At 44.1% G+C, this 14256-nt stretch overlaps 1 protein-coding gene across 1 annotated transcript; it reads right to left on the bottom strand.

Moving 5' to 3' along the window:
- Positions 1–2951: 2951 nt before the first annotated feature.
- Positions 2952–14043, bottom strand: LOC308058121 (epoxide hydrolase 1-like). The gene is made up of 7 exons (XM_080412114.1): positions 11614–14043; positions 10669–10849; positions 9656–9832; positions 9205–9279; positions 4905–5013; positions 4452–4577; positions 2952–3493 (listed from the first exon to the last, which is right to left on the bottom strand). Exons 1-7 carry the CDS (start codon positions 11761–11763, stop codon positions 3286–3288), a joined length of 1026 nt encoding a protein of 341 aa, XP_080268240.1. The 5' UTR covers positions 11764–14043; the 3' UTR covers positions 2952–3285.
- Positions 14044–14256: the final 213 nt, after the last annotated feature.

The following is a 14256-nucleotide window of genomic DNA, read 5'->3' as shown; positions in this document are numbered from 1 at the left end:
CCCACACTCTGTAGAACTTTAATGGAATATCGAATAACCTTTGGTGCCGCTTTAAGCGATAACTTTATCAAATACAACTGTGTATTCTTGTCTGTCTGGATCCTTTATTCAGGGCGTCTACTACCTTCCTGTAGTTGAACCGTGTCCATCTGTTTTCATCTCCTGAATGGCTGTTGAAAGCAATTACCCTTTAAGGCACAGCTGCACAAAGATACAGTGATTCTTTGGGGACCTGAGTTATGGTACAGGAGATTAATTGGCGCGTTGGGAGTAAAACTTTCCTGCTGTGTACTTGCTGAACTGGCAAATACTGGATAAACCTTTACCCTCCCGAGTTTTAATGCGGCCATTACTAAATTAGCTGATTGCTTGGGACTCTCTCTGGGTAATGTACATGACTATTAATACACTTGGCCTTTACTAAAAAGGCTATAGCCATTCTTACCCATAAAAGGAGACCTTTGTAGTCTGATCAGGCTTGAGTGAGTACTCGAGTGTTTGCCTATCTATTTGATAAAATTAGACTTCTCTATAACTCAATTTCAGTTACTTAATAATCCAAACAAAGAGTGGGACTTCTGAGTAATTGGGAGGTCTTGTACTGGTGACAAAAAGAGATTGATTGGCCCTGTGGAAGTGGGGAAGCACGTCTTCCTATTTTTTTACTAACCTTTAGCCCAACAGCCTTGACGGTCAGTTAGATATACAGTTAGAACTAAAAGCAAGCAGTTTCTGCTCTAACCCTCTTCAGAGGAAGTTAGGACTGCGGCGAATGAAGAGACGGGACGCAGCTTGATGCAAGCAAATGTCAGTTTATTGTACAGAAGCACGAGTTTCTATACACTTTCAGAAGCTGCGCGTTTGAAACAGATTGGTTCTTGAAGCTAAGCCTTGCATACTAGGCAATCCCCGATTGGTGGTTAGCTGCCATCAATTAACAGCAAGCTGTTACTTTTCCTTGGCGCCATCCGTCTCCCACTCCCCTGTGCTCTGCAAACATGCCTCATCATGTTAATCCTTGTCCAGACAAGCTCGAGCACATTCCCCTCAGCAAACGGATTGCCACGCATGGTCCTAGTTTCCAGCCCGCTCCTGCATCTCCCCCTTCCTGTTGCACAAAAAGAACCTTTGAAACCGAACGAGTAAAAACAAGGTATAAGTAATAGAACAAATAAAAAACCAACTGAGACATATTATCAGTGTCAAAATAACCCGCTGTCTCTGTTCCGTACAATTTGACAATTGCCCCTTTTTGTTTTTGAACAGCTAGGACCAGGTTTGCCATGTTCTGCAGGGCCCTTGCAAACATGACAGCAACCAAGGTAATAGCAAACAAACAATACTGCCAGTTGAGTGAATGGATGCCAAAAAAGACTGAAATTTTCTCAGATTTTGATACCATGTTGCTGCAATGGGGCGCCTAAAATCCCCGCAGCACATACCATCCAAATCCTCACAGCCATGTCCTTGAACCAACAACAAAAAGCAGTGGCAATTTTGACTCACATGCTTAACTGCCTACCAAACAAGGTGATTTAACTCTTTAATGCTTTCCCTGCTGTTACTCCGGATAAGAGAAGAACCGCTGCGACACGTTCCCATCATAGCCTCCTACTACATATAGCATCTACAGAAAGACAATGATCGACATTCAAAGTGTAAACAGTATCATCTTCTTTTGGATTAACATTATACATAGGTGGAAGGGCACACCAAAAAAGAACTGGTTCAGTCAAAAAGTTCGAAACATAGTGTGCCTTCTCTGAACATACCTCTGGGGTCATTCCCTTCGTTCCCTCTTTTTTTATGCAAAGAGAAACACTTCCACCAAAACAGAGAAGCCCCTATTTACATCTCTGAGCCCGGACACAAACCGCAGCTGTGTGCGCCACCAGGCTCAGGGCAGGAATCATTCATGCCGTTGCACAGCTATATATCTCTACAAGCATGCAGACACCTATTAAACACTAGATAACCATGTTTATCTTTCCTATTCTCCTTCACAATACCTAGCTGTTTCTCCCATTAGTTTCCAGCCCGCTCCTGCATAGGACTCCTGCCCCAATATGCTAGCTTGTTCTCACTTAAGACAACAACAATAAAAGTTAGTTTCTTGCTTGCTTTTACTTCTAAGTCTTAGACTCTTCAATGTTTATGAAATGTGAAGAGGCGGTGAGGCGAGTCTGATCAAGTTCAGCACTATCTTTACTTGTCAAACTCCTGTTCAAAGTCAGAAGGTATTACTTGGGAGCAGAACTTGAGCCCTTTCTTCTAGCCTGGTGTCTAGTGCAGAATGGGAGAAGGAGGGAGGGTGAGAAACACTTGAGAGCTTTGAACAGTGTGTCAAAACTAGGTGTCTGCTGGACTTAACCTTCAGTCAGCTACTTAGAAGTGTCTGTAATGTAGTGAGCTTAACAGCTCCAAACAGCCCTATCCCATTTGAAGAGAAACTCGAGCCTACTGGTAGCAAGGTTGCTTGCAGCTTCTTGCTAGCAAAAATTGCACGATGGTGTGATAAGAATCGTTTGAAATGAGGGTAAAGGTTGAAGTAACCTGCTACGCTTGGTGCATATTTTAACTTTACCATTTGGAATGGAATGATAAAGAACAAAGAGGAAATTAAGTTGGTATTTTTGAGCTTGGAGCACACTAGGAACGCTGTCTCTGCCTTGTTATCCATTAAACATCTGTTTACATAGTGTAGTAGCTGCTAAAGCTAGCCGTAGGGGGAAAACCTGTTAGAATGAAGAAAGCTGCCTTGTGTGCAGCTGCCCACTTGAATATGTAATTCCTGGTCTCTTGAATGAAACATAACTTGAACGTAGGAGTGTTTGTGCTCAGGAGATCAAAACCCTTTACACTTCCACCAAAGCTGCTTGTAATGCATATTTCAGACGCTAGCACTCGAGTGTTTAAAGAAGCTTCTAAACAGAAGCCTTCGTTCTAAGGATCAAGGGGCTGGTTTCTTTCTACTCTCTTCCCCAGATGAGTGCAGTGTTACTGCAGTAAACCGTTCATGTATTCTGTTACACTTGAACTATGAGTGCAGCAATGATACGGTGCCGGGAGTGAAAGAAGACAAGTTGCTTACTTTGGGGTTTTTTCTTTTATTCTTTAGAAAAGCTTTAGAGCTTCATTAACAATTTTAGTACTGTAATGATTATCAAAATGAAATGTTGTTTTCTCTATGTGATTACATTGGATTTAATTGATCCCTCAAAGTGAAGGTTCTGCTGGTGGCAGAACAACTTGCTTCTGTTCTATATATGTATCTAAAGTGCATGTTCACAGCTGTTCCACCTTTCTGACAAAGTGCATGATGTCTTGTGCCAGAAGCTTTGGTTCCTCAAAGGCAGCAAAATGCCCTCCACGTGGCATGTAAGAGTAAGTGATGATGTTCTTGAAGACCTCCTTTGCCCAGACCCGTGGTGTATGTACTAGCTCCTGAGGAAAAAGCTGCAGTCCCTGTGGGAACATACACTGCAAACCTAGAGGACATTAACTAAGTGCCTTTTTGAAAAAAGTCCTGGGGAAATTCTATAAAAACCTCCTGACTCTAGTAATTGCCACAGTCAGCTGGCAGAGCTTCACCGCAGCGACACACTTTGTGGTTTGTACTCTGCTGAAAAGCTTTGCTTGTATTTGAGTCTCCTTGAGTATGAGAATATTATACCCAAAAACGTAAAGTAGAGCCAACTTCGCACACGGTTCAATCTTGAAACGTTTCCTGTTTTTAAACTTACCTTGTTTTACAGTTTTGCGATAAATGGCAAGACGCATCACCTCTTTGTGACAGTCAGAAATGAGCCTGCTCAAGTTTACTTTAGAATTTATAGTACCAGCGTAACGAATGAGTTGAGGAAAGGTAAGCTGGCTCGGTCTACAAAGGAAAAGACTCTTCTATTTGTTTGTGTGATCAATCACATGGAATTCCGTTCTGCAGCATTTTCTGGTCAGCCTCTCTTATAGTCATCTTAAAGTCAGTGGCTGTTAGAAGGTGCTTGGTTTGTTAGAAGGTACTGCTCTCCAGATTGCTTCCCCAAGTTTGTGCTTAACACTTGTAGTCGTTAGTTTTATCCACCACTAAGCCGTATGCTTCCTAATTCAGTTTAAACGTCTCTCTTGGAAATGCTCCTGATTTTCTGTTTTGTTTTAACTGAACTGAGCCAGAGATCACATTTGTTTGGTGACTAAGTATATAGACCTGTAGTTTGAACACAAGACTGAATATAGTTTGATATGTCCGCTGCATTGTCTTGGCTACAAGCTACTTTGTGTGAATTACAGGTTCAAAAGAAAAATGACTCAACTATTTTTATCAAAAGAAAATAAGAACTTAGATTTTTTTTTTAAGAAGTTAAGTTTGCTGTTTTAAGTAATCTAAATGTTTATACAGGCAAACGTGTTTCAATCTCATTTGCAAATCTTTCTTACACCTACCACTTCATTACCTGGCATCACCTGTTAGACCAGGGTTCTTGGAGATGTTCTCCTTGTAGAATCGCTTTGAGGACACAATGGAGGATGTCACCCAATAAATCATCACATTGGCCAAAAGCTCATCAAGAGTGTATTTGCTATTGATAGAAAAAGATGAAGACGTTTCATTGGAAGCTGTTTCTCAATACGCTATATTGGGCTCATGCCCTGAAGAACAGTTGTTCTTGTTCTCCACTTGTTTTCAAGCAGCAAATTAATTGGCACCCATGTGCCCAGAGCAAAACTGCCCGGTGCTGAAGCAGTAGTTTGCAGGCAGTCTGCTGTAAGTTTACACTACTACTTGTCATGTGTAACCTTTCATGCTCAAAATTCAGCTTTGGCCAGTCTTTTACCTATCTCCTCATTAGTTACCATTGCTCATTCTTTTCATGAGTCCTCTCATGGAAGAGCACCTGTTTTCTTACCTTTCCAAGCCTCCATCATCTTTATGCAGAAATGATTTATCTCTCCAGGTAGAGAATTTTTCCAATATATATGCAGCAAGCCCCACAGGGGAGTCATTCAGTCCACAACCTAATTCAAGAGAAGAAGAGAACCATTGCAGTTGCCTGGCATTGCAAATACTTCAGTGGGAGTTAAACTGGACTTACATCAATTCTTCAGAGTTTTCTATGAGAATTCAGTAAAGAGTGCGTTTTACTAGCCCTGGTAGTACTTTATTCTTGAAAAGTTCACCCCAATGGAATTTTGGCTATAACTGACAGCACTATAAAGTTGAGCAATTCCTATACAAAAGAAAATAGGAGTTAAGAAAATCCTCTGGGCTTCTTGGTAATGTGTGGCAGAAAGAGCAAATTCAGATGTAAAGGGATTACACTCTGAAAAGAAATTTCAGATAAACTGTTTGGGAGCACTGTCCTGCTTAGGATGGCTAACTGGGACCCTGAGTGCTGTTCACTTTCTATGTAATTTAAACAACAGTGGAGTGGTGTGTATCTGCTATCTGCTCCTGCCTTTGGGGAATGCTAACAAACATTATAAACACAGCATATTATATCTGTGTTTTAACCTGTAAAACGGGTGGGGATTACTTCAGCAGTGGTAGAGCTTGCCTTGGGAAAATTCCTGTACCACACTCTAGGCTGTAGTTTTACAGTATCCTTAGAATTGCCTACTCTCAAGTGTATTTTAGTGTGACTTTAGCACTGAATGACTGCGTAGAAGATGATGCACAATGTGATTTCAATTTAATAGTGGACATAGTTAATGCAAAGTAAGTTTGTGCATTGGCACAACAGTTTCCCTGTGCTGTCAGGCCTAAAGTGATTTGCTACACATCAAAGTCATGTAAATGCTTTGACCAGCAAAGGTAGGGCAGGCTAAAATGTGCCAGCTAACATGTGACCCGTCTGGAGGTGAGCATTTTCTGAGCTGAAAGCTGTCTCCGAATCACTGTATTCAACTTTCATGGACTGGATGCTCAGAAATACCAGTCTTGTTTGCAGCTTACTAATGATTCAACCTGTACACATCTTAGGTACCACAGCTTCTGGTGAGTGAAAATACTGTAGCTTTGCTTTAAACCTGCCTAATGAGAACTAAACTGATAATATAGATATTTTTTGAGACTAAGCAGGGAATATGTATTTTTTTCCCCCTATTTATTTTCTACCTTTCACAATTTTAGTGTGCTACAAAATCCCTGCTCTTCTTTTTTTCCAGGTTAAAGAGTCCTAGACTATGTACAGTGCTTGTAGGGAAGCTGCTTGGTCACTTTAGGGTTCTTTTTCTCCCCTTCTTGTATTCTTTTGATTATAAAATATATTAATGAAACAGGGGTGGAACAGATTCTAAATATCATGGATTTAGTGTTTTGTCTTACTCTCTTTTTGCTTTCTTTAAGAGTTTGTAAGATTCTCTTAAAGTCTGAGCTGGCTGATGTTTCAAAGCACTGTCCTTGACTCTTGGATTCTCTCACATAGCAGCAACCAAACTAGAGCCCATTGTGATTTTCTTCCTCTGCTTAAATTGCTTTGGACTTTGTTGACATCAGTTTTTATTGGCCAGTTTAATCAACCAGTCACTTAACTGCAGAGAGTTACAAAACCATTTATCTTTAGATTAAACCAAACCCTGGATAGGTGTCAGTTTTTCACTTAACCATTAACTTTTATCTGTAGAGAAATTAAGATCATATTGAAAGGTACGGGTGCCAGCACAGATTTTTGTGATATTCTCTCTCCCCTGGAACTTGCTTACTTATTTATATTCATGAATTCTCATGTTAACTAGTTATTAACCCATGAACTTAATCTTTTTCTTAAGGCAGTTTAATGTCTTTAAGAACACTGGGGGAAGGAACCTCAACAAAACTTTTTTTGGAAATTAAATATGTTCCATTACTAGATCCACAGCTTCTTGATCCTGCCAGAGCTCTGATATTTGAAGCATGATTTCCCTGTGATATTATCACCTGTAAATGAATTCTCCTTTTAAAAACATTTCTGCTAGTTTTCTGATCAGACACTAGACATACTGGTCTTTGTTTTTCTGGGGGCTGTCTTCATTGTTTGGCTTTTGAAAAGAAAACCCAAAAAACCCCAACCTGGTATCTGGTTTGTCTCCTTTTATTTCTCTGATATTGCAATCAGTTCAAGCAACAGACTAGGCATTAGCTGACGTTTCACTTTGAGTTTCCTCTTTTCCAGTTAAATGCCAGGATGGGGTGCTATTCCTTCTATGGTCTCCATACCTGATGCCAGTCTGAGACAGCTCTGCTGTCTTTCCTGATGAGGGTTTATTTCAATAAAGGAATACCCCATAATCTTTGATAATATTATACAAATAAATCATGTAACTTTTCTGAGATGGCCATACCTTTCTTCAGACTCCTTATCTACTGGTCCCACTACATCATGCTTCTGGCTTCAGGTATTATGGCTGTGTCTACCTTTCTGCAAGTTTCACATTGCACTTGCTTATGGTATTTTTCTTGTTTTCACCCACATTTATTTCTAGAAGCTTCAATGTCAGGGTCCTGTGCTTTACTTTAAGAGGGTTTTTGCAAAGGGTTTCTTTGCCATAGAGAAGTGGTATGCCATTTAACAGACCTTGAAAAGTGATATTTGTAGTCTCCGTCTTTTTTTAAGCGGTTCCTTTTCACTTCCTTTTACACAGCTCTTGTCCCCATGTCTTGCATTCAGTCACCAGAATTCATTGCTTCTCAAACATGGTTGGCTTTTGTTCAACTATGTGTTTATACGCCTTAAGCAGTCAGTATACAAAGTTCATAGTGATATAGAGAAGGTTCATTACCTGCAGTGTCCGGTTTGGTGGCTTGGATGTGTAAGTATCCAGACTCTCGCAATAGTTCATGTATATTCTTCTGGATGAAAGGATACATACGTCGAACATCTTCCCTAGTAAAGCCTATGAGCCATGGTATATAAGCCCCAAGCATCACGGAAATCATCCTTCTCAAACCTTCTCTGCCAGCAAAGATAAGATTCACAGATCTGAAATCAAGTTAATGAATAGAAGGTTAAATCAAGCCATTTTCTGTTTCCAAATTTTCTAGAAAATAAGTCTGACGGGAGCTGTAATAGAAGCATTTCACTAAGCCAAATACATAAGCCCTTCACATTTATCGTGATTTCCAAAAAAATTTGGGAGAGTTAAAAATGGTACAGCTGGTGCCATCTCCATCCAGGAAAGTCCTATACTTCGTGGTACTGATCAGCTGCTGAAAGGCTGAGCTCCTTCCTTTTCTCCCTGCCAATTTTAAATTTATCTCCTTCCTGATTTAGAATGATGATCCTTGAGGTCTCAAATCAAAATGCAGCAGAGCTTACTTCCATGCCTAGTGAAAGAGAAGCCAAACAGCACTCCATTTTTCTCTGTACAACTCTTCCCTAGATAAGGGAGGCCAACAGCATCCTGGCTTGTGTCAGAAATTGCGTGGCCAGCAGGACAAGGGCAGTGATGCTGTACCCAGCACTGGTGTGGCTGCACCTCGAATACTGTGTTCGGTTTTGGGCCTCTCACTACAAGAAAGATGTGTCCAAAGAAGAGCAACGGAGCTGGTGAAGGGTCTAGAGAACAAGTCCTATGAGAAACAGCTGAGGCAACCGGGCTTGTTTAGTCTGGAGGAAAGGGGGCTTGGGGGAGACCTTCTTGCTCTCTAAAACTACAGGAAAGGAGGTTGTAACAAGGTGGGTGTTGGTCACTTTTTCCCAGGTAACAAGTGAGAGGATGAGAGGAAATGGCCTCAAGTCGTGCCAGGGGAGGTTCAGATGGGATATTAGGAAAAATTTCTTCACTAAAAGGGTTGCCAAGCATTGGAACAGGCTGCCCAGGGAGGTGGTTGAGGTATTTAAAAGGTGTGTAGATGTGGCACTTAGGGACCTGGTTTAGCAGTGGACTTGGCAGTGTTAGGTTTATGGTTGGACTCAATGATCTTCAAGGTCTTTTCCAACCTAAATGCTTCTATGATTCTATGAAATTTAGAAAGCGTGAGAATGCAAATACCACTGTCAATGCAAAGCACGTGAATATGACTGAATGCACAGGGGTGGGGATACCCCTGGAGAAAACAAAGCAGAAGGCGATGAGAGGCAGGGCAAACAGAAGGCAGGACCCGGACCGTGGAGCCAGAAGGTAGGGTAAGAACTGGAGAAACCTTCTCTGCACTGATTCCCTTTGCTACTCACTGCGGCAGCATCTGGGCCATGTTTGTGGTAATAAGAGATCCTCAGTCTTCTCCCTGTAGGTAGTATTCTTTGGAGCCCAATCTATTCATCAGCTTATGAAATTTCCGAGCAGTTGCTTTGCTGTCAAAGCCTGCAGGTAAAGAGAAACAGAGGAAACCTGTTTGTCTTGGTGTATCATCCCCTGGCCAAAGATCATGGTCTGACAGAGGCACATGAGTATGCTGCTGTGTAAAGGCACAGTGTGCTATGCTGCTCTGCCTTGCTCCTTGGCAATACAGTGAACACAAGATGGAAATTCAGTGGAAAGTGGATAAAGTGGAAAGCAGACCTGGTTTCCAGCTACCATTACCTTCCAGATCTCCACAGCCAGCCCCAGAGCCTCAGCCACATGGGTGTTAGTGCAGAGCCAAGCATCTGCATTCACAAACTGCATTCCCTGGTGAGGGCCAGGGATGACTGAGGCTCCAAGAACCTGGCAATTCCAACAGCGCCTTTTCATCGCTCACCTTTCTGGTGTGGTGCCTCAGAGAAGCCATATCCTGGGATGGATGGGCAGATGACCTCAAACACCATGTCACCCTCATTCAGGCCATGCTCAGCTGGCTCTGTGAGTAGAGCGATGGTCTTGTAGAACTCGTAGAAGGAGCCAGGCCAGCCGTGGACCATCAGCAGAGGTTGAACAGCTCAACTGTGAGGGACATAGGAGGGCTTCACGTGGATAAAATGGATATCAATCCCTGCCACACATCCAGACAGATAAATTAAAGCCTTAGTTCCATCACAGTTTCTGTTCCGAACTCTGAAGAAGGAGGGTGGCAAAACTGTGATTAGCATTCACAGCAGAAGGTACACAATCAACCCATGGCAAGAAGATGCCTAGCTGAAAGGACATGCCTGGTATTTTACCTGTGTCTCATCTTTTACTTACAGACAGAGGTATTGATCCCAGTCCCAGTTACTGGGGTCACAGGAGACTGAGCATCCACCTCCTGAGAAATTGGTCTTACAGTATATAAGTACAGCTGCACTTCAATGCATAGCATAATGCAGCTAAGACACGTGCAAAAACATGACTAAATTACAAAATGTGTGGGTGATAAAAAGAGAAACATGGAAAAAGTAAGCGCAGGATATAAGTTTAACCTGCAGATCACTTATCTAAAGTCTGGCTAACCTCACCTGGCTAAACTGGGTGGTGGTGGTGGATATTCCAACCTCAGGGCCTGGGTAAATTTTACAGTTTTCAAAGGTGGCTTCAAGGCAATAGCAGAAGAAAACCTCGTTGTTATTTAGTGCAGGTTCAGAGCCAGATGAAGCCCATCTTCAAGCAGATCTAATCTTATCACCACTGTGCAATGATCTTAATCTATAGAGGGTTACTAATAACATAGCCTCCACTACTGATCCTTCATTAAGCTGTTATGCACACTGTTGTCTTAATAGAGTAACCTCTTAAAGCCCCCCATTCTCTCTGTGCATTTCAGAGTGAGACCTGCTCAAGCCACAGAGACCCCCTCACCTTCAATGGTGGTTTGGAAATGGGGATATTTGTTCAGGATTTCCACTTGCTTGCGTCGGTCAAACGGGTTCCTCCAGTAGGCCACCACCTTCTGCAGGTAGCTGGAGGTGAAGCCGTAGCGGAAGGCAGCCCCTTCCAGCTGCGGTGTGTAGCGGGCCTGCTCCAGGCGGCGATGCAGGTCCTGCGGACAGGAGCTCTTGCAAGGCTGGCCAGATGCCTGCATGTGCCCTATGCTAAGGCAGGCATGAACAGGCTCTCCTGGCTCCACCGGCTTCTGTGTCTCTCTCTGGGACACCACAAGCCCTCCTGAAGCAGTGCCATACTCTGTATAACTTCCTGAATCATTTATATGGAGAATATATTTCTCTACAGGTTAGCAGTTCCCCTAGGGCACCCAGGAGTAGTGGGTTCTACGCTTGCCTTACTGCTAACTCGCTTTAGGGTTTTGGGCACTAGGAACTTGCCAGCACTGCCAGCTGAGAGAAGAATAAGCAGCTCAGCCTGTGCTACCGACTGCTAGTTGGCCAGATAATTAGTGACAGGCTTGTAGGGACAGAAGGAAGGACCCCATCCTTCTTCACCCTTCCAACCCTGTCCTCTGCGGAAGCCCCTCAGTCCTGCCCTACTGGTGCCTTTGCTATCCCGGTGCCCTCCCACCCCATTCCACCACTGCAGACCTGCTGTCAAATTCTGCTGCTCAAAGCATGGCCTTTCTGCAGGAGCAGCCCCAGGTTGCATTGAGAGTCTGTGGTCTCAGAAAGCGTAAAGACATTGCAGTGAATCTGAGCTCAAATCCCATTCATAAAGGGCAGTGAGCCAGAGCATCATCTAATGGACCTGCGCTGGCTATTGCCCCCAAGGCATCACCTCAAAGCAGTAAGGTGGGTGATGAACTGGCTCCACCTCGCAGCTTTCTGCCCCTCCTTACCTCCCAGGCACGGGCACCTCAATTTCTTTGTCAGATGTTTCAGTCTTGAAGGGACAGATACTTTCATCTTCTTTCCCTTTTAGAGGTCTTTCATCTGAGCCCCACCATCCATTGCCCATTTCAATAGTCTTGATCTTGTGTCTAGACCTCAGCCAGTAAACCAGCATCCCTCCAATGCCCAGAGCGGCCACAGGGACCAGGACTGCATTCCTCTGAGAACATTCAAATGACCTGGGGAGGCATAAAATTGTTTGCGCCCAACAGAAGTGTCAAGGGTAAAGGGACTATGCTGAGGCTTGTAGTCACATTGGTTGGACGTGAGTAACAAACCCCATGCAGTCAGCAGGGGCTGGGTGTTTCTGTTATTTTTGAAGATCGCAGGCAGGATTTGTGGCAGGGTTACATCTACCAGTGTTTCTTAGGGACCTTAAGCCTTTGCTGATCAGGACTTGTTAATCACAAGGCTTCTCTGTCCCTCTCCTTATGTACCAGGTGTGCCCTGGGAGACAAGGATCAGTAGGATCTGGATCTATCTGTTTTAAGGCAGGTACTGAAGTGAATGGGATAGTAGCACCTGGACAGCTTCAGGAATAAAAACTGCACAGAGTGGGCTGAGGAGCAGAGACAAGAGTTTTCAGCTGCTGGAGACAGCTGGATGTGCTAGACATGCCCCTTGACTGTGCTACATACATAGCTCCCCTACAGATTCAGTCATCTTTTAGGGCAACGCTAGCCCTCCACCATAGCTGTCCATAGGTAAAGGTCTCAACTTGTCTGTCTGGTGCCTCTTTTTCTTACCTAGACAGCAAAGTTTCAGACTTTCTTGAGGTGTGGGAGCTAAGGCGCCAGAGCTGGATTTAACAGACAGACAGCAATGTTTTAAAACCGTTCAAACCCTTCAGCAATCAGTCCTAAATGTAGTGTCCCTTCCCATCCCCCTGACCTGTGCCTCAAGCTCTCCAGCTTCCCTTGGGGATTAGCAGAGCTGTCTGGGGCTATTGCAGGGGGCTCAAAGAAGACTGTGAATGAAGATTTTTTGTCATACAGGGTATGGAAGGGACTATGCTGTGCCCCAGCCCAGGTGCTAATAAAAAGTGAACTCCTCAGCACAGAGCAGCTATTTCACTTACCTGATCCGGGACAAGGTGCCATCCCTAGAAAATGGGGGTGGGGGTGGGGTGGGAAAGATTCTTGGTCTGATAGTGTTGTCTGAATGGTACCATCCCTTGGGGATGGTGTAAGGAACATCCCCTGCCAGCACCATTTACCGCGCAGCCATGGGATCACAAGCTGTTCAGCTGGCTGGCAACAGAGACAGTGTTTCTGGGCTGTGTTTTAGCTAGATAGTTTGTCACCATAATATTCCCGCCTTCAGCACAATTTAGATAAAAGGCACTGAACAACTGGGTAGGTGTCCTTGCGGTGTTTCATCCTACAGAGGGCTGTGTTACTTCAGCCAAGTAAATAGTTTATTTTGGCAGCTGTGTAGCGATAGGTGCCCAGCCTTGGCAGGGGACTTCCAAGCTCAAGGGTTACTCTGCTGCCAGCCACGTGGTACTCATCCTGCCCAGGGCTGGCATGAGGAGCAGCTTGTGGGACCCTTCCCTGTTCAGGTTCAGTGAGCTGCTGTACCTTTGCTACTTCCAACTACTCCTGACTGGATACCAAGCTTTTAGGTCTCATCTGCCCGCAAGAAAAAGGAAACATCCTCTTTGGTTCTCTTTTAGCCTGGTAGATTCTCTTGCAAGAAAAGCAGAATCTAAAATCTACCAAAAAGTTAGAAGCAACAGAGAAAGTCTTGTTACTCTGCAGCTAGATGAGGGAGCTGTTTGGTGTCATAATTACGATGCCTTGAGACAAAAAAAAAATTAAAAAGGACAGGAAACTCCATGAAAAACCAAGTCCACTGGGTGTTTCCTGTTGCCTGGTACCCTTTCCCACTGCTACCTGTGATGCAGAACACAGTGCCTGTACTGGACACCCCAGCAGTAGTGAAGGCAATTGGGTAATTGATCTCTGAGACAGTCTATGTGATTTTTAAGGAAGTATCTCCTGAAACCACTCCCAGACAAAGAAGACCAAGAGCTCCTAAGAGCAAACAGTGTCAGCCTCCACCTCCCTGGAGGCTGAGTAGCTTATGCAACAAGTAATAACAACCCCCTGCACTTACATCCTGGAGTTTAGTGAGTCAGAGGCACGAAACCAGTTATCACGGCAACAGCACAAACTCGGCACTGCTAACAAAGCAAGCATGTCCCAGAAACAGCTCTCTGAGTGGCACAGAACAAGGCTCAGTCTTATAAAACCTCCTCCCTACCCATGCTCAGGAAAGCTCAGCTGCATGCTCCCACCCACCGATGGCCTGGTGGACCCCACCGGGCCTTTCTCCTGCCCCAACCCTGGGGACCCCTGTTTAGAGTCCCTCCTCCCTGTGCCAAAGAGATCTCACCAGGCATTTGGAAGCATCTCCTGCCACATGTCCGCTCCTCCTCGCCTAGCCACAGCTCCCAGCGAAACAACCCAGGTGTCTCCTCTGCTGGCTTTCTCTTCCGCAGCGACACTCTCCTGGTGACAATGCAAGCTACATCAACCATCAGTGCCACCTATTGCCTAAACGTGCGCTTGCAAATCAAGTTCAGCAAGAGACAAATGCCAGGTCC

This window comes from Falco punctatus (assembly GCF_963210335.1).
Source record: "Falco punctatus genome assembly, contig: scaffold_54, whole genome shotgun sequence".
Taxonomy (NCBI): domain Eukaryota; kingdom Metazoa; phylum Chordata; class Aves; order Falconiformes; family Falconidae; genus Falco; species Falco punctatus.
The sequence above is the reverse complement of the archived record's forward strand: the minus strand, read 5'-3'. Positions and strand labels throughout refer to the sequence as shown.